The 21,089-nt window shown below is 48.0% G+C and overlaps 1 protein-coding gene across 1 annotated transcript in view; it reads left to right on the top strand.

The window, feature by feature from the left end:
- The window catches only part of LOC144491732 (plexin-A1-like), a 524,825-nt gene that overhangs the window by 263,598 nt on the left and 240,138 nt on the right, over window positions 1–21,089 (top strand). Inside the window, exon 10 of the mRNA XM_078209962.1 lies at window positions 16,446–16,646. Coding sequence (XP_078066088.1) covers window positions 16,446–16,646 — 201 coding nt within the window. The remainder of the gene's footprint in view (window positions 1–16,445; window positions 16,647–21,089) is intronic.

Here is a 21,089-nt window from a genome sequence, read left to right as displayed (position 1 = left end):
CTTATCTTTGCTGATGAGAAGAAATGCACAGAGCTGGAGCTCTGGAAAATCCTTACGCTTTATTTGAAATCTGACAGCTCTGCCCACAGTCATTTTAATCACCTCTTTTTTTTGGGCAGCTTTTTAAGATCCCTCTGAGCGTTGCCAGGCTGCAGTTCTGCTACTGTCCCTGTTCCCTCATTCCTGGATTGTAAGCCCTTTGGGCGGTGACTGGTCCTCAGCCTGTTTCACTCTCGGGTTGGGGTCAGCGTGCTTTATAACTAGAAGATCCATTTCAAAATTTAGTCAGAAACACTCTTTCTTCAGAACCACAGTGTTGTTATTCAGATTTAGACAGTTACATGGGTAAGATGGGTATAAAGGGCGGCACGGTGGCACACTGGTTAGCGCTGCTGCCTCACAGCGCAGGGACCTGGGCTCAATTCCCACCTTGGGTCACTGTCTGTGTGGCGTCTGTACGTTCTCCCCGTGTCTGCGTGGGTTTCCTCCGGGTGCTCCGGTTTCCATCCACTGTCCAAAGATGTGCGAGTTAGGTGGATTGGCCATGCTAAATTGATCCTTAGTGTCAGGGGGGACTGAAAGGGTAAATGTGTGGGGCTACAGGGAAAGGGGCTGGGTGGGATTGTGGTTGATGCAGACTTGATGGGCCGAATTGCTGTCTTCTGCAATGTAGGGTTTCTATGTTTCTATGTCCTATAAAAAAAGAAACGGGCCAAATGCAGGCAATTGGGATTTACTGAATGGTAAAAACTGGGCGGCATGGACAAGTTGGGCCGAAGGACCTGTTTCCATGCTGTAAACCTCAATGACTCTTTGACTCAATGTCAATAATAATATTGACACAATATAATAATAAAGACGTGCTGATTAGCTGCATTGGCCGTGCTAAATTCTCCCTCAGTGTACCCGAACTGGCCTCGGAGTGTGGCGACTAGGGGATTTTCACAGTAACTTCATTGCAGTGTTAATGTAATGTAATGTGATACTAATAAATAAACTCAAAAAAACTAATAATAGAAACAAGAGCAGAGACGTAATTAGGATTATATTCATTGGAGTTTAGAAGAGTGAGAGAGGATCTCATAGAAACTTATAAAATTCTAACAGGGTTTGAAAGGGTAGATTCAGAAAGAATGTTCCCGATGGTGGGAAAGTCCAGAACTAGGGGTCATAGTTTGAGGATAGGGGGTAAACCTTTTAGGACTGAGGTAAGGAGAAGTTTCTTCACCCTGAGGGTGGTGAATGTGTGGAATTCACTCCCACAGAATGTAGTTGAGGCCAGAATGTTGTGTGATTTCAAGGAGAAATTAGATATAGCTCTTGGGGCTAAAGGGATCAAAGGATATGGGGGGGAAGGAGGGATCAGGATATTTGATTTGATTTATTATTGTCACTTGTATTAGTATACAGTGAAAAGTATTGTTTCTTGCGTGCTATACAGACAAAGCATGCTGTTCATAGAGAAGGAAAGGAGAGAGTGCAGAATGTAGTGTTACAGTCATAGCTAGGGTGTAGAGAAAGATCAACTAAATATAAGGGTAGGTCTATTGAAAAGTCTGATAGCAGCAGGGAAGAAGCTGTTCTTGAGTCAATTGATATGTGACCTCAGACTTTTGTATCTTTTTCCCGATGGAAGAAGGTGGAAGAGAGAATGTCCGGGGTGCGTGGGGTCCTTGATTATGCTGGCTGCTTTTTCGAGGCAGCGGGAAGTGTAGACAGAGTCAATGGATGGGAGGCTGGTTTGCGTGATGGATTGGGCTACATTCACGACCTTTTGTAGTTTCTTGCGGTCTTGGGCAGAGCAGGAGCCATACCAAGCTGTGAGACAACCAGAAAGAATGCTTTCTATGGTGCACCTGTAAAAGTTGGTGAGAGTCGTAGTTAACATGCCAAATTTCCTTCGTCTTCTGAGAAAGTAGAGACGTTGGTGGGCTTTCTTAACTATAGTGTCGGCATGGTGGGGACCAGGACAGGTTGTTGGTGAACTACAAATCTGAAGCTCTCGATCATTTCTACTTTGTCCCCAGTGATGTAGACAGGGGCATGTTCTCCACTATGCTTCCTGATGTTGATGACAATCTCCTTTGTTTTGTTGACATTGAGGTAGAGATTATTGTCATCGCACCAGTTCACCAGATTCTCTATCTCTTTCCTGTATTCTGTGATATTGAATTCGATGATAAGTCATGATCAAAATGAATGGCGTATCAGGCTTGAAGGGCCGAATGGCCTACTCCTCCTATTTTCTGTGTTTCCAATTCAACATTTTAAACATTTCTACAAGAAAAAAGTTGTTGGCTGTTGTTAATAGCGACACTAAGGACCAAGGTAAAGTAGTCAGTTGCGATTGTCACGTGGTTCATCTGCCGAAGTGACGATACGTTCTTGCTCAATGACCCATCCTCTGCAAACAAAGGAATCTGTTCAAAGCCTGCACCTTTCTTAAGTTACCCAGGAGATGGGGAGCCTATAGTCCCTTGTGGCTTTCTCCATGGCCATGCTTTGGCCAATCAGAGTTGATTCGTAAACCAGGCAGCACCCTTTTCTCCTGCGGTAGAAGTTGTGATTGTTTGAAATTTGGCATTCTTGTATTTGCCCTGATGAGTGCAAGATAAAAAGTTTCTACAACATGTGCCTTTTCAGCCATATAATACCATTGTTAATGGAATGATACTTTCTTGCAAGGACAATGTTAACTTAAGTTTATTTTAAAAAGCCGAACATACTTACCATCAAAATGTGAGTTCAGAAGCTGTGCAGGAGTCCTCAATGAGATATGTGTAGCTCTGAATGAAGGCTGAAGACCCCCTATGCAAGGAACAAGAACGGTCAGGAAAGAGAACAGTAAAAAATCATAAAGATATTAAAACAAAGTTTTCCAAAGGGCTGGATTCATACAATATAAACAGCAAGCTTTCTTCAAATGATGGTTTGCAAATGTTGGTGAGCTCAGTACACGTGGCACATCAACGTTACAATGAGATAGAATCTGTATTCAGACAGCTTTCATCCCAGAGGCTCCAAACTTCACCGTGTTAACATTCTGACCAAACACTAAAGCTTTCCATAAAGCAAGGCTCACAAATTCCAATTCTCCTTTTCCTATGCACTCTGACTAATATATTTCTTTCACTCACGATCTCTCGGTCCCCCTCTTGATCTCTGTCACTCTCTTTTTCTCACTCACTCAGTCTGTGTTTTCTCTTAATCTCTCTCTCTCTCCCTCTGAGAATCTAGAATGAAACATCAGTCAGCTTTTTTAGGTTTGTTCACAGTGAGCAATTTTCTTCGATGCTTTCTCAGATAAGGAGGGCAAAACTGTACACAATACTCCAGGTGTGGTCTCACTGAGGCCCTGTACAGCTGCAGTAAGACGTCTTTGCTCCTGTACTCACATCCTCTTGCAAACAAGGACAACATACCATTGGTCTTCCTAACTGCATGCTTACCTGCACGCTTCACTCTATCCACCTGTCGCTCCACTTTCAAGGAGCTATGAATCTGTACCCCCGAAATCTCTTTGTTCTGTAACCCTTACCAAGGTCCTACCATTAACTGAGTAAGTCCTGCGCTGGTTCGATCCACCAAAATGCATCACCTCGCATTTATCTAAATTAAAGTCCATCTGACATTCATCAGCCCACTGGCCCAATTGATCAAGATCCCATTGCAACCCGAGATAACCTTCTTCACTGTCCACTGTGCCACAAATTTTGGTGTCATCTGCAAACTTACTGACAATACCTCCTGAATTCTCATCCAAATCATTAATATAAATGATAAATAACAGTGGACCCAGCACCGATCCCTGAGGCACCATGCTGGCCACAGGCCTCCAGTTTGAAAATAGAACAACCCTCTACAACCACGGGCGGCACGGTAGCACAGTGGTTAGCACTGCTGCTTCACAGCTCCAGGGACCTGGGTTCGATTCCCGGCTTGGGTCACTGTCTGTGTGGAGTTTGCACATTCTCCTCGTGTCTGCGTGGGTTTCCTCCGGGTGCTCCGCTTTCCTCCCACAGTCCAAAGATGTGCGGGTTAGGTTGATTGGCCATGCTAAAATTGCCCTTTAGTGTCCTGAGATGCGTAGGTTAGAGGGATTAGTGGGTAAAATATGTAGGGATATGGGGGTAGGGCTTGGGTGGGATTGTGGTCGGTGCAGACTCGATGGGCCAAATGGTCTCTTCCTGTACTGTGAGATTTCTATGATTCTATGGAAGCATTGCAATGTGGGATTATGGGGGTCGAAGGTGGGGTGGTTGGCTGAGTGAGAGAGAGAGAGAGAGAGAGAGAAGGCTGTTTGACCAGGTTGGGTGGGTGAAGGCAGGAGGCCATGTGATTAAATCGGCAGGAATGTGTTGGTCTGAGAGGGCGGCATGGTAGCACAGTGGTTAGCACTGCAGACTCACAGAGTCTGGGACACAGGTTCGATTCTGGCCTTGGGTGACTGTCTGTGTGGAGTTTGCACATTCTCCCCTGTGTCTGCGTGGGTTTCCTCCAGGTGCTCTGGTTTTCTCCCACACTCCAATGATTGTGTGGGGCAGTTGGATTGCACAGTAAGAAGTCTCACAACACCAGGTTAAAGTCCAACAGGTTTATTTGGTAGCAAAATCCACTAGGTGGATTGGCCATACTAAATTGCCCCTTCGAGGGGGATTAGCAGGGTTAATACGTGGGGTTATGGGGATAGGACCTGGGTGGGATTGTGGGGCTGAATGGCCTCCATCTGCACTATAGGGATTCTATGGAGAGTTGGCAGCGGTTTCACCGGACAATTGGCTGCCAGCTCGTTCCACCAGGAAGTGCAGATCCCTGCTCTTGTAATTTGAACCACGTGTGAGGTGCAGAGAGAAATGTAGGGCCGGGAGAGAGTGGATTGCTGCATCTGCGCTGTGGCAAAGGAGCTGGGCTCTGTCAGTTAGTGCATCAACCATCCCGGTGTCCACTGAACCACAAACCACATATCAACATTTGAAAGAGTGGCTGGGAACAGAACATTGGGAGGGATGAGGCCTGACTTGGACACAAGCCCTGAACACCAGTCCCTCCTTCAACACCTTCCAGCTAGCCAGCTCTGGGCCCTGGGCCAGCGATAGAGTCTCGAGTTAACCCTTGGGCTCTGTACAAAGGCTGGCTTGATGGTTGTGCTCAGAGACTGAAGAGACGTCTTTCAGCAGAACAGCGCCCTGCATCCCCTCTGTCAACGCGCCCCACCTCCAGACATTTGTCCATCAATGCCGTGCAGAGATTGTAGCCTATAGGCCGAGATATATTTGTTTAATCGAAGCGTCTCATTCTGACTGGCCTCTCAATCAAATACAAATGTGTAATCTCATTGTATATCCTAATGTGCTCCCCCCCCTCCGCCCCCCCAACTTCTCCTTCCCCCCTCCAGAATTGCTTGGGGTCCTCAGTAGTTGCCTCTGATGACTGGTGCAGGCAGTGTTGCCAACGCTCCAGGGTTGTCCTGGAGTTTCCTCAGGAATTCAAAATTAATTCTCTGAGAGCAAAATTCAAAGCTGGCTGGAACATAATAGGAGCACATCAAAGGCAATTGTGTTCTTTCAGTATTTAAACCTGTTTGTTTTGAAAGTGTTGGAGGAGTTGAAGATGCGAGAGTATTTAAACTCATAATCAAATGTTAATCCAATTGTCTAACAACGAGTCTGTTGCCTTTCTGATTGGCCCTGGGAAGGGAGTTATCCCTGGAGGGTGGACCAATGAGTTGCGTGTGGGGGCTGGTTATTCTTTTTTTATTCATTCATAGGACATGGGCGTTGCTGGCTGCCCAGCATTTATTGTCCATCCCTAGTTGCCCTTGGAGGGCAATTGAGAGTCAACCACTGGATAAAAGCAAATTGTACTGCGGATGCTGGAATCTGAAACCAAAAGTGAAAATGCTGGAAAATCTCAGCAGGCCTGGCAGCATCTGGAAGGAGCGAAAAGAGCTGACATTTCGAGTCCAGATGACCCTTTGTCAAAGCTTTGCCAAAGGGTCATCTGGACTTGAAACGTCAGCTCTTTTCTCTCCTTACAGATGCTGCCTGGCCTGCTGAGATTTTCCAGCATTTTCACTTTTGGTTTGAGAGTTAAGCACCTTGCTGTGGCTCTGGAGTCACATGTAGGCCAGGCCGGGTAAGGATGGCAGATTTCCTTCCTTGAAGGATATCAGTGAATCGGATGGGTTTTTCTAACAATCGACAATGGTTTCATGGTTATCAGTAGATTCTTAATTCCAAATTTTGTTTTTATTGAATTCAAATTCCGCCATCTGCCGTGGTGGGATTTGAACCCGGATCCCCAGAACATTAGCTGAGTTTCTGGATTAATAGTCTAGCGATAATATCACGAGGCCATTGCCTTCCCAAGACAGGAAACCATGTGATGAAACCTTCAGGAATACACCCAACTAGAGTTGGCAACCCTCCCAGCTGTTTAATGGTAACCTTTAACTATTTACAGTTCCTAAGTTACTATTCCTATGCGTGTTGCTGTTCGTCAAGCAATCTGGCTGTTCGCTTACAGATTTCAGTTCTGGACTGTTCCCCCAGAGTCTCTTACCCTGTGTGACTCTGTGCATCATACCATCGGCAGTGCTATTCTCCAGTCCCACGTTAACCCTTACTCTGGCGAGCACCTTTGCTTTACATGCACGCAGGCACCTAACACAACACCCCCCTTTCTTCTCTTAAACAAAACTAAAAAGCATATAGTTTGGTGGTACAGAACTTGATGTTTTGCTGAAAAAAAGATGTGCTGTTGAAGCTTTTCTTCTTGCACTCATCAGGACAGTTTGTAGAATTACCAATAGTGAAGGAAACAACAATTTATACTGCATGAGGAGAGAGTGCTGATTGGTTGGCAAGTGGACTCTGATTGATAGAGCTGTTACCATAGAGAATGCACTAGGAATCCTTACCTGGTCTGGTCTACATGTGCCTCCAGAGCCATAGCAATGTGGTTGACTCTCAACTGCCCTCCATGGGCGACTATAGATGGGTAATAAATGCTGGCCAGCCAGCAATGCCCATGTCCCACGAATGAATTCTTAAAAAAATTAATGAAGAATCTGGAAAGTGGAATCTCCCAACAGTGTAGCAGATCCTCAGCACTGCACTGGCTGCATTTGGAGTGGGATTTGAACTCACAGTCTCTTGATGTAAGGGTGAGGGTACACTGATACCTTGCGAGAGCAGGAGAATGCAGTGAGGTTGGGTAGACAACGTGCCAGTGCTGACATGATGGGCTAAGTCTGTCTCTCACCAACAATATTCTACAATGTGTGAACATAGTCTGATCTCTGTTTTAATGGTTATGGAATGCGCTGATCCTAGCCACCTCTATCTGCCTGTATTTATCTTCCTGCACTGTGGGAGATGATAGCAAATCTGTCCCTTTAAGAGGAATGGAGGGATGGAGTTGGGAGAATGCAGGTGCATCCTGTTTGTTGGTTTTTTGGGATTCGTCCATGGAACTCCCAGTGCAGGCGGACAGATAACAAGATTGGACCACTTTCCCACAGTTCCACTATCCCTCAGCAGACATTAATGGGATTCCCAGATGGTGGCGACTGACTTGTTAACTCTCTGGATGCTATCATGGTGCCAGCGATACGCTTCCCCTCTCCAAAACAAGCAGAAAAATACAATTTTAAACGGTACCCAAGAGTCACTTCAATGTCGAACCTGGAGTATTTCACATTAATGTTGCACAGCACTCAACCTTCCCCTAATTAGCATAAAGATGGAAGAGTGTGGCTCAGAGGAATTCTTTCACACACGCAGAGTTGGGTTGTAGAATTTGTTGTGGCGTTAATCAAAAGCAGTGGGCTTTGTGGTGATTGTTGCAGTGTGGTGCTAGCACAGGCAGAGGAACAGTGGGCCGAATGTCCTCCTGTGCGGCAACGGCTTGCGATTCTATAAATATGTGAACAGGCGCTGGTAGAATGTAAAGGGTGACACGGTGGCACAGTGGTTAGCACTGTTGCCTCACAGCACCAGGGACCCGGGTTCGATTCCCAGCTTGGGTCACTGCCTGTGTGGCGTCTGCATGTTCTCCCCGTGTCTACGTGGGTTTCCTCCGGGTGCTCCAGTTTCCTCCCACAATCTGAAAGACGTGCTGGTTAGGTGCTAAATGCTCCCTCAGTGTACCCGAACAGGCCCCGGAGTGTGGCGACCAGGGGAATTTCACAGTAGCTCCATTGCAGTGTGAATGTAAGCCTTACTTGTGATTAGTACATAAACTTTTAAAACTTTTCATTGTTGAATGAAGGGCAGGGATATCTCCCAGTACCAGAATGGCATGGTGGCACAGTGGTTAGCACTGCTGCCTCATGGCACCGAGGACCCGGGTTCGATTCCCGGCTTGGGTCACTGTCTGTGTGGAGTTTGCACATTCTCCCCATGTCTGCATGGGTTTCTTCCGGGTGCTCTGGTTTCCTCCCACAGTCTGAAAGACGTGCTGGTTAGGGTGCATTGGCCATGCTAAATTCTCCCTCAGTGTACCCGAACAGGCGCCGGAGTGTGGCGACCGGGGGATTTTCATGGTAACTTCATTGCAGTGTTAATGTAAGTCTACTTGTGACACTAATAAATAAATAAACAAGGCCAATAGTTACTGTCTAAAAGCTGCAAATTCTTAACTGAAGATGAATGTTCTGGGGAAGGGACAGGAGAGTAGGATTAATTGGATGGCAGTTTTGAAGAGTTGGCACCAGCATGATGGGCTGATTGGTCTCTCTGTGTGGTGTATGACTCTAAGTTTCACCTCACTGCTCTCTGACAGGTCTTGCTGTACATACAGCATCTGTGTCTTTCAAAAACTGTTCCTTGGCGTGTTGGGAAGATATGGACAAAGCTGTTCTTCATTTCACCATTTACAGAACTTTTCAGCAATGGCTATGGTGCCCACAGGAGTTTTTGTTTAATTATCATTGGGTGTACATCCCCCAGTGTCTCAGCGACTAATTGCGGTGTCCACTCTGAAGATGGGCTGACCATGGACCACAGACAGGGTTTCAAAGCCTCTGTATGAATCAGAGCTTAACTTGTGAGCATACATGTCAGCTAGTGTTACACCAGATACTCATCATGATATGCTAGGAGCATTGCATTGGTTTATTTTTCTCAATATTGCTGCAACTTAGATTTTGTAGCTTTATTTATTCATGGTTAGCACTGCTGCCTCACAGCGCTAGGGACCTGGACTCAATTCAACTCTGTGCGGAGTTTGCACATTCTCCCCTGTGTCTGCGTGGGTTTCCTCCAGGTGCTCCGGTTTCCTCCCATGCTCCAAGGATGTGCAGGTTAGGTGCATCAGCCATGGCCAGTTGCCCCTTAGTGAAAAAGATGTGTCGGTTAGTTGGGTTGGCCATGGTAAATGCACGGGGTTACAGGGATAGGACTTGGAGAGTCAGTAAAGACTTGATGGGCTGAATGGCCTCCATCTGCATTGCAGGGATCCTATGAAATGTGGGTGTTGCTGGTAAGGCCGGTATTTATGGCCCATCCCTACCAACACCTTGAATACAACTGAGTGGCTTGCTCAGCCATTTTAAAGCCAGTTCAGACTCATCCACATTAGCTGTGGGACTGGAATCACATGTAGGCCAGACCGGGGAAGGATGGCAGATTTCCCCCTCAAAGAGGAAATTCACAAACCAGCTGGGTTTTTACACCAATCCAGGAATTTCATGATCATCATTCCTGTGACTAACTTTTTAAATTCCAGATTTATTGTATCAATTGAATTTAAATTTCTCAGCTGCTGTGGTGGGATTCAACTTCATGTCCCCAGATCATTAATCCAGGAGCGGGATTCTCCGATTCATCCGCTCCCACCCCGCTGCCGGCGAGAATGGAGAATTTGGCGTTCCAGCCAAAACTTCATTCACTCCAGTAGAACTGGAGAATCCCAACCGCGGACAAGATGGGAGGTATCATAGAATCTACAGTGCAGAAAGAGGCCATTCGGCCCATCGGGCCTGCACCGACAACAATCCCACCCAGCCCCCCATCCCCGTAACCCCATATATTTACCCTGCTAATTCCACCTGACACTCGGGGCAATTTAGAATGGCCAATCAACCTAACCCACACATCTTTGGACTGTGGGAGGAAACCCACGCAGACACGGGGAGAATGTGCAAACTCCGCACAGACAGTGACCCAAGCTGGGAATCGAACCTGGGTCCCTGGCGCTGTGAGGCAGCAGTGCTAACCGCTGTGCCACCGTGCCGCCCTAGGTTTTGGGTGTGGATCTCTGGATTACTCGTCCAATAACATAACCACTGTCACACCCCCACACACCCAACAACGCCGGGTGGGGAAGCAGTGTGTTCACTGGCACGGCTGCACTTTGTCAAATGGAGAGTGGCTTTGTCCAGGATTACTCAGCCCCTGCTGCCCTTGACCTGGGATGTGGTTGAGGAGTGTGTGAGGGACGGCTGAGTGGTGTTGGGGAATGCCCGACACCGATGCAAAGTGCCAGAGGAGTGAAGTGTTCCTTCACCTTCACATTCAGAATCACAGCATAGTTACAGCACAGGAGGAGGCCATTGGGCCCATTGTGTCAGTGCTGGCTCTCTGCAAGAACAACTCACCTGGTTCCCAATCCCCTACTCGTAGCCCTGCCAAATCTATTCTCTTCAGATAGTTATCAAACTTCCTTTTGAAAGCTGCGATTGAACCTGCCTCTGCCACACTCTAAGGCAGTGCATTCCATAGAATCATAGAATCCTACAGTGCAGAAAGAGGCCATTCGGCCCATCAGGCCTGCACCGACCATAATCCCACCCAGGCCCTATCCCCATAATCCCCATGCATTTACCCTAGCCTAGTCCCCCTGCATGGCCGATCCACCCACACATCTTTGAGACTGTGGGAGGAAACTGGAGCACCGGAGGAAACGCACGCAGACACGGGGAGAATGTGCAGACTCTGCAGAGACAGTGACCCAAGCTGGGAATCGAACCCGGGTCCCTGGCGCTGTGAGGCAGCAATGCTAACCACCGTGCCACCCCAGTAACTAATTCCAGTCACTACTCACTGTGTACAATAGATTTTCCTCATGTCGTCATTACTTCTTTCATCTTGAGTTGTTGTCTGCCGATTCCGGAATGGGAATTGTTCCGTTTTTGTTGTTGCTGAACGGGCTTTCACTTGGGATGCAAATTCTTTCCAAAAAAAAAGTATATTATTAATCAGTGAAGCAATGTGCAGATGTGAATGAAATATAATCCTCTGGCAGAACATGAGGGTCTTCCAACACTGAGATTGCACTGCACCAGTCAAAGAGTTGAACCAGACTTATTAATTAGCAATGTGAGCCAGCTCTGTGTGATTTCATTGCTCCACTTTCCAAGCAACAGCAACTTGCATTTCTATAGCGCCTTTGAGGTGCAGTAAGAAGTCTCATGACACCAGGTTAAAGTCCAATAGGTTAATTTGGAATCATGAGCTTTCGGAGCGCTGCTCCTTCCTCAGGTGATGCAGAGGCGAAGCAGCGCTCCGAAAGCTCGTGATTCCAAATAAACCTGTTGGACTTTAATCTGGTGTTGTGAGACTTCTCGCTGTGCCCACCCCAGTCCAACGCCTGCATCTCCACATCACATTTCAGGTGAATCCAGGTAATCACTTGCAGGATAGTAGAACCTGTGAATCAGCTTAAATGAAAGAAGGTGGGCAAGGCTCATGTGGGGCATAAACGCTGACATGGGTAAGTTGGGCCGAATGGCCTGTTTCTGTGCTGCATGCTTTACGTAACTCTGTGGTTTGTGTAACATCACAAACTAATATCTTGCAGTATTACCTAGGGGGGCTTGAGGAATTGAACAGAATTTTATTGATGGAACTTTAACTTGTGGTTATTGAGTCATAGAAATTTACAGCATGGAAACAGGCCCTTCGGCCCAATTTGTTCATGCCGCCCTTTTTTTTAAACCTCGAAGCTAATCCCAATTGCCTGCGTTTGGCCCATATCCCTCTATACCCATCGTACCCATGTAACTATCTAAATGCTTTTTAAAAGACAAAATTGTACCCGCCTCTACTACTACCTCTGGCAGCTTGTTCCAGACACTCACCACCCTCTGTGTGAAAGAATTGTCCCTCTGGACACTTTTGTATCTCTCCCCTCTCACCTTAAACCTATGCCCTCTAGTTTTAGACTCCCCTACCTCTGGGAAAAGATATTGACTATCTAGCTGATCTGTGCCCCTCATTATTTTATAGACCTCTATAAGATCTACGCTCCAGAAAAGAAAGTCCCAGTCTATCCAAAATTATTTAATTTGCTCAGGGAAACTGCAGGAGGAATGATTGGCTGTCGCAATTGTTTGAAGACAGACATTCCAGTGGACAGGTGTTTGAAAGGCAGAACGCCGGGTACCTGTACATGATTCCCGCCCCTATGTCTGTGCTCTTTCATCTTTCACCTGCAGTTTTAAGTGCCACTCCTTCCTTCTTGGCCAGCTTGTTGCGGTTGTAGCTTTCATCTCAGGGGAAGGCACAACTCTGCCAACCATTTGTGGCACTCTGATCATCACTGCAGAAAAGATTCCCGCGAATGGTTCCAGGGACGAGGAACTTCAGTTATGCGGGTAGATTAGAGAGTCCAGGGCTGTTCTCCATGGGATGGAGCAGGCTGACAGGAGAGCTGATAGAAGTGTTCAAAATCACGGGGGGGCTGAACAGGGTACAGGTGGCACAGTGGTTAGCACTGCTGCCTCACAACGCCAGGGACCCGGGTTCGATTCCCGGCTTGGGTCACTACCTGTGCGTAGTCTATATGATCTGCCCCATGTCTGCGTGGGTTTCCTCCGGGTTCTCCGCTTTCGTCCCACAGACCAAAGATGTCTAATTTAGGTGGATTGACCATGCTAAATCGACCCCCAGTGTCCTAAGATGTGCAGTAAATGTGCGGAATTATGGATATAGGGCCTGGGTGAGATGCTCTTTCGGAGAGTTGGTGCAGACTTGATGGGCCAAATGGCCTCCTTCTGCACTGTAGAGATTCTATGCTCCGATTTCCTCCCACAGTCCGGAAGACATGCTGGTTAGGGTGCATTGGCCACGCTAAATTCTCCCTCAGTGTACCCGAACAGGCGTCGGAGTGTGGCAACCCGGGAATTTTCACAGTAACTTCATTGCAGTGTTAATGTAAGCCTACTTGTGACACAAATAAATAAACTTTAAACTGAGTAGATTGGGAGAAGCAGTTTCCATTAGCGGAAAGGTTGAGAGCCAGAGAGCACCAGTTAAGGTGATTGGCAAAAGATGAGGGGCTAGAATCCTGAATAGACGGAGTGTGTGCTGGAGACAGATTTGATTGAGGCTCTCAAGAGAGAATTGGATGAGCAATTGAAGGGAAACATGAATTGCAATGCTATGTGGAAAGGGTGGCGTGTGGGACTAGCTGGAGTAGCTGTTGCAAAGAGCTAGCCTGGGCTGAATGGACTCATAGAGTCCAGAATAGGCCCTTTGGCCCATCAAGTCTGCACTGACAAAACTACACTAAATCTATGCTCACCCCACATTCCAGTACTTGGCCCACACCCTTGAATGTTATGACATTTCAAATGCTCATCCACATACTTATTAATGGTTTCTCGCTTCGACTGCCCTCCCAGGCAGTGTGTTGCAAATTCCCACCACCCTCTGGGTGAAAAGTCTACTTCTCAAATCCCCTCTAAACCTCCAGCCCCTCACCTTAAAACCATGCCCCCATGTTATTGACCCTTCATCTAAGGGGAATGGCTGCTCCCTATCCACCCTGTCCTTATCCCTCATACTGTCATACACCTCAATCATCTCCCCCACCCCTCCCCCGCCACATCAGCCTTCTCTGCTCTAAGGGAAACAACCCTAGCCTAACCAACCTCTCTTCACAGCTGAAAGGCTCAGTTCCTGGCAACATTAAGTCATAGAGTCATAGAGGTTTACAGCATGGAAACAGGCCCTTCGGCCTAACTTGTCCATACCGCCTTTTTATTTTAACCACCATGCTAGTCCATATTGCCTGCGTTTGGCCCATATCCCTCTGTACCCATCTTACCCATGTAACTGTCTAAGTGCTTTTTAAAAGACAAAATTTTACCCACCTCTACTACTACCTCTGGCAGCTTGTTCCAGATACCACCCTCTGTGTGAAAGAATTGCCCCTCTGGACCCTTTGTACTTCTCCCCTCTCACCTTAAGTCTATACCCTCTAGTTTTAGACTCCCCTACCTTTGAGAAAATATATTGACTATCCAGCTGATCTATGCCTCTCATTATTTTATAGACCTCTATAAGATCACCCCTCAGCCTCAGCCTCCTATGCTCCAGAGAAAAAAGTCCCAGTATATCCAGCCTCTCCTTATAACTCAAACCATCAAGTCCTGGTAGCATCCCAGTTAACCTTTTCTGCAGTCAAAACTGTACTCAGTATTTCAAGTGTGACCTTACTAATGTCTTGCACAACTTCAACAAGACGTCCCAACTCCTGTATTCAATGTTCTGACCAATGAAACCAGGTAAAACCTGGTGAATCTCCTCCCATTGCTCTCCGTCTGTGCCTTAACCATTCTCTGGTTCTACTTGAAGCCCAATGGTAAATGTGGAGTTCTCCAGTCAGGTGACCTCCTGTAGTGAATGTAGAACAGTGTTGGGGGTAACACACTTACTCATGGCCTCGCATTGTCTATCGGCTCCACTGGAGGTCCCGGGTGTGGAAATAACTGCTGGGGGAGGCGCTGGTATCATTCTCGTAGATGAAGCTGCTGTTAATTGTGCCACCCTCGTTGTCCTGGAGAGTTTGTTGGCAGTACGCCATCTTCTCGAGCCTCCTCTGTGCAGCAGTTTTTATTGAGGCTCACAATTTTTAATTCATTTGTGAGACATGGGCGTCGCTGGCTGGGCCAGCATTTATTGCCCATCCCGAGTTGCCCTTGGAGGGCAGTTTGAGAGTCAACCACATTGCTGTGGCTCTGGAGTCACATGTAGACCAGACTGGGTAAGGACGGCAGATTTCCTTCCCTAAAAGACATTAGTGAACCGGATGGGTTTATCTGACAATCGACAATGGCTTCATGGTCATCAGTAGATTCTTAATTCCAGATATTCTTTATCGAATTCAAATTCCACCATCTGCCGTGGTGGGACTCGAACCCCGGATTCCCAGCTGAGTTTCTGGATTAATAATCTCATGATAATACCAGTAGGCCATCGCCTCCCCATACCGTTGATCCTTTGCTGTGCTGACTGCCCTTACCGTGCCCAGTAACATGTTTTGCTCGAACTAAACCACTGAATGACTCTCCGAGAGACTGGGTACTGGATGAAGCCTGTCCATTATCGGCACTGCTGATGCGAGGCTCTTTCCTGCAACAGCGCTGATGGGCAGATGCGTTTGTGAAGTTTCAGGATATGTCTATGCTCAGAGGCAGAGTCTAAATTCCCAGTGGCAGTCTGTTATTTACGCTATTTTTTTGAAACAAAACTGCAATCCAATGAATTGTTGAGGCCACCCCTTTGATTCCCCACAATGTTATTATGGAGCATTGAGTTTATAACTTGGAAGTTAACTGAAGGGTCCTTGCAGAGATTTTTGAGAGAGATCTTTCTTGCGATGGTTAAAGTCGCGTGCTATTGATTTTTCGGTCGGACTTAAGTGAGGGTTTTCACAACTGTGAAATGGATTTTGTGGCGCGTACCTCTTCTCTATCTCGCTTTCCCGTTCTATCTCTCTCCATTTCTTTATCTGTCTCTCGCTCTCTCTAGTCTTTTCCGCAGGTTAATTCTTTGGGTTCACCCTTTGGCACGTCAGCCAAGTGGTCGTGGCCAGTTTGTGCACAGGGCGATCCCACGAATGGCAATGTGATAAATGACCAATGATGTTCATTGAGGGGCGGCACGGTGGCACAGTGGTTAGCACTGCTGCCTCACAGCGCCAGGGACCCGGGTTCGATTCCCAGCTTGAGTCACTGTCTCTGTGGAGTCTGCACATTCTGCCCGTGTCTGCGTGGGTTTCCTCCGGGTGCTCCGGTTTCCTCCCACACTCTAAAGATGATGTGGAGTTGCCGGCGTTGGACTGGGTAGGCACAGTAAGAAGTCTCACAACACCAGGTTAAAGTCCAACAGGATTATTTGGTGGCACGAGCTTTCAGAGCGCTGCTCCTTCATCAGTTGAGTGCCTGATGAAGGAGCAGCGCCCCGAAAGCTCCTGTTACCAAATAAACCTGTCGGACTTTAACCTGGCGCTGTGAGACTACTTACTGTGCCTACTCCAAAGATGTGCTGGTTAGATCCATTGGCCGTGCTAAATTCTCCCTCAGTGTACCCGAACAGGTGCCGGAGCGATTCGACTGGGGGATTTTCACAGTAACTTCATTGCAGTGTTAATGTAAACCGACTTGTGACACTAATAAATTAATGTTAATTCACGGGGGCTGTTATTCCCTTTTGCAGGACTGTCCGCAGATTCTTCCCTCCACGGAAATCTTCATCCCGGTGGGAGTGGTCAAGCCAATTACCCTCGCTGCCAAGAACCTGCCCCAGCCACAGTCCGGGCAGCGGAGCTATGAGTGCATCTTCGACATCCAGGGCACCATGCATCGCGTGCCAGCTCTCCGCTTCAATAGCACCAGTGTTCAGTGCCAGAACACCTCGGTAAGTGAATGGTGGGCAGCCCTGCCCAGCACTAACTGTGTGTACGTCTGCAAACATCCGGTTTCTGCCTGGTGTACGGAAAGGGGGAGAAAAATGGCTGCTTCACTATCTCAGCATGTCGCAAAGCACTCGGTGGCCAGTGAAGCTCTTTTTGAGGTGATGCCACTGTGGGTCTGCAGCCGCTAAGTTGCCCCGAGTTTATCTTAAAGCCGCTTGTCATTGATTCTTCGGTTGAACTGAAGTGAGGATTTTCGCAATTGTTAAATGGATTTTGTGCAGTGTACATCTTCCCTATCAATTCACCAAAGATCATAGAATGTTTAATTTAGTTTAATTTAGACAAATGCGAGGTGATGCATTTTTGGTAGATTGAACCAGGACAGGACTTACTCAGTTAATGGTAGGGCGCTGGGGAGAGTTACAGAACAAAGAGATCTAGGGGTACATGTTCATAGCTCCTTGAAAGTGGAGTCACAGGTGGACAGAGTGGTGAAGAAGGCATTCGGCATGCTTGGTTTCATCGGTCAGAACACTGAATACAGGAGTTGGAACGTCTTGTTGAAGTTGTACAAGACATTGGTAAGGCCACACTTGGAATACTGTGCGCAGTTCTGGTCACTCTATTATAGAAAGGATATTATTAATCTAGAAAGAGTGCAGAAAAGATTTACTAGGATGCTACCATTACCTGATGGTTTGGGTTATAAGGAGAGGCTGGATAGACTGGGACTTTTTTGTCTGGAGCGTAGGAGGCTGAGGGGTGATCTTATAGAGGTCTATAAAATAATGAGGGGGCCCAGATCAGCTAGATAGTCACTATCTTTTCCCAAAAGTAGGGGAGTCTAAAACTAGAGGGCATAGGTTTAAGGTGAGAGGGGAGTGATACAAAAGAGTCCAGAGGGGCAATTCTTTCACACAGAGGGTGGTGAGTGTCTGGAACGAGCTGCCAGAGGTAGTAGTAGAGGCGGGTACAATTTTGTCTTTTAAAAAGCATTTAGACAGTTACATGGGTAAGATGGGTATAGAGGGATATGGGCCAAATGCAAGCAATTGGGATTAGTTTAGGGGTTTAAAAAAAAGGGCGGCATGGACAAATTGGGCCGAATGGCCTGTTTCCATGCTGTAAACCTCTATGACTCTATGTTAGAATCCCTACAGTTCAGAAGGAGGCCATTTGGCCTATCGAGTCTGCACCGACCACAATCCCACCCAGGCTCTATCCTCATAAACCCACATATTTGCCCTGCTACTCCTCCTGATACTAGGGTCAATTCAGCATGGCCAACCAACCTAACCCTCACATCTTTGGACTGTGGGAGGAAACCGGAGCACCTGGAGGAAACCCACGCAGACACAGGGAGAATGTGCAAACTCCACATAGACAGTGACCTGAAACGGGAATTGAACCCGGGTCCCTGGCGCTGTGAGGCAGCAGTGCTGACCACTCTGCCACCGATCCTTAGACAGCACCTTCCAAACCCTCATCCACTTCCATCTAGAAGGACAAGGGCAGCAGATACCTGGGAACACCACCACCTGCAAGTTCTCCTCCAAGCCACTCACCATCCTGAATTGAAAATATATCACTGTTCCTTCTCAGTCGCTGGGTCAAAATCCTGGAATTGCCTCCCTAACAGCATTGTGGGTCAACCCACAGAACATAGGCTGCCGTGGTACAAGAAGGCAGCTCACCACCACCTTCTCAAGGGAAACTAGGGAGGGGCAGTAAATGCTGGCCAACCAGCGACATCCATGTCCCAGGAATGAATGAAAAAACTTTGGGGTGTTGGTTAAGGAAGAAATATTGGCCAGGATATGGGGGAGAATTCTTCTTTGGAATAGCGTCGTGGAATCTTTCAGTGTCTCAGAGCAGGTGGATCCCTGGTTTTTGATTCGATTTTGATTTATTATTGTCACATGCATTGGTATACAGTGAAAAGTATTGTTTCTCGCGTGCTGTACAGACAAAGCATACTGTTCATAGAGAAGGAAAGGAGAGGGTGCAGAATGTAGTGTTGCAGTCATAGCTAGGGTGTAGATAAAGATCACCTTCGCGCAAGGTAGGTCCATAGAGAGTTTAAAAGAATTAGAATGAAGTTTTAGAAGCATAGAACGAGAATAAAAGATAGAATTAGGAGGTATACTGGGCACAGCTTGCAAGAAGTCGCCTCGCTCCAGCGCCATCTTTGGTTCCACTGAGGTTTACTGCCCGAGTTGAAGACTGCACCTCCCAACAGTGCAGCACTCCCCTCACACTGCACCAGCGTGTCAGCCTGGGGGATGGCATGCTGAAGTCTCTGCGGTATTTAAGATCAGGCTGAATGAATCAGGTTCAGATTCCACTGGCTCATCCCGTGTTTTCAGCAATTATTTCATTTTCCTGCAGTTTTGGGTGTGGTCACTTTGGCTCGAGGCGGTGATGTCATTGGAAGGATCGGTACTGTGTTCGGATGTGATTGTTTATATTGCCTCCCGCTCCCCCCACACCGCCCCCCCCCCCCCACCCCCCACACCCCCACTGCACCTTCTGGTGCTCTGCAAACTCCTCCAGACTCTGTTATCTCAACCCGATTGGCGGGGTGGGGGGGTGGGGTGGGGGCGGATTCAGAGTCAACACTACATTTAACTCTCCCGCAATCATCATCTTTCCACAGGACACTCCTCACTTATTCCACCAATCAATGAGATCATTGCTGATCTGTCTCTCAATCCCATTCTAGTTATCTTTTTTCTGGAACCGCTGATACTCGTACCGAACACATGTCTAGACCAATCTCAGTTTTGAAATTGAATTCTGGGAGATGATCTGGGCTTTGGAAGGATCACCAACCTCCTGGATGTTGGAAACCTCATTCTTCCCTCACGTATCTGAGACAGTGAGAGCCCTCTGCTTCTCCTGTCTCTCCCTCCTCCCCCTGCTCTCTCTCGCGGTCCCACCGCACTCTCTCCTCCCCTCACCCTCTCTCTCCCTCTCATCCTCTCTCACCCTCTATCTCCCTCCTCAGTCTCTCTCTTCCCTCACCCTCTCTCTTTCCCCTGACCCTTTCTCCCCACCCCCCCCGCCACCCTCTGTCTCCTCCCTTACCCTCTCTCCCCTCACCCTCACCCCCTTGCCCTCTCTCTCTCCCCTTCGTCCTCTCTCTCTCTCTCCCCCTCGCCCACTTTCTCTCCCCCTTGCCCTCTGCTCCTCGCTCTCTCTCCCTTGCCCTCACTCTCTCCCCCTTGCCTTGGTTCTCTCCCCTTCACCCTCTCTGTCTCCCCCTCACCCTCTCTGTCCCCCCCTTGCCCTCTCTGTCCCCCCCTTGCCCTCTCTGTCTCCCCCTGGCCCTCTCTCTCTGTCTCCCCCTGGCCCTCTCTCTCTCCCTCGCACTCTCTCTCTCCTCCTCACCGTCTCTCTCTTCCTCGCCCTCTCTCTCTCCCCCTCGCCCTCTCTCTCTCCCCCTCGCCCTCTCTCTCTCCCCCTCGCCCTCTCTCTCTCCCCCTCGCCCTCTCTCTCTTCCTTGCCCTCTCTGTCTCCCCCTTGCCCTCTCTCTCTCCCCCTCGCCCTCTCTCTTCCTTGCCCTCTGTCTCCCCCTCGCCCTCTCTCTCTCCCCCTCCCTGTCTCTCCCTCGCCCTCTCTCTCTCCCCCTCGCCCTCCCTGTCTCTCCCTCGCCCTCTCTCTCTCCCCCTCTCCCTCTCTCACCCCCTCACCCTCTCTCCCCATTGCCCTCTCTCTCTCCCCCCCCCCCCATCTCACTTTCTCAGTCTGATTCACCCCTTTCCCTTCCCTGCTTCACTCTGCCCTCTCCTCTTCCTCTGTCTCTCCTCCCCACCCTCACTCTCTCTCTCTCTCTGACTCCTTTGCTTTCCCACCCTCCCATTCCAGCAGGACTCCCTGGAGTGCTTTCGCTGAGATGGTCAAACTCTGTCCATCTGGAGATGTGTCCCAGACCCCCCCTGTTTCATTGGACAGTAATAATTGACCCAATCACAAGCTGTGCAGGGAGGGTCTGTGTCACATAGTCCTGGATTTTATGCAGGGTATCTCTGCTTTATTTGACAAAAACAAGTTCCTGTTCTGAATAAGAATTCCCAGTGAGTTGGACCAACAATGAATCAGTGTTTACAGGAACAATGAGCTCACAAAGGAATGCATCAAGTTACTTCTTATCAAGATAGCCAGGGTTAATGATTGGATTCCTACTGTGCCCCACTCTCAATGTGGCACTGGTTGGCATTGTCTCGGTGGGGGAAGGGGGATGAGAGGCATTGCTTTGAGTCAATCTCGGCTCAATGCAGACAGCTGATTTACACTTCTACAATGATGTACTGCTACTGTTTCAATGATGCTTTAGACAAGGGTTGTGTGTACATTTTTTTTTCAAATAATAATCCTGTCCATGGTCAGTAGAATGACGCAGACGTTTTATGGAGGAATGCAAACTGTCTGAACTATCTGGACTC

The sequence above is a fragment of the Mustelus asterias genome, chromosome 3, assembly GCF_964213995.1.
Source record: "Mustelus asterias chromosome 3, sMusAst1.hap1.1, whole genome shotgun sequence".
In the NCBI taxonomy this organism is placed as follows: Eukaryota; Metazoa; Chordata; class Chondrichthyes; order Carcharhiniformes; family Triakidae; genus Mustelus; species Mustelus asterias.
This window is presented reverse-complemented; position numbering and strand designations above follow the sequence as displayed.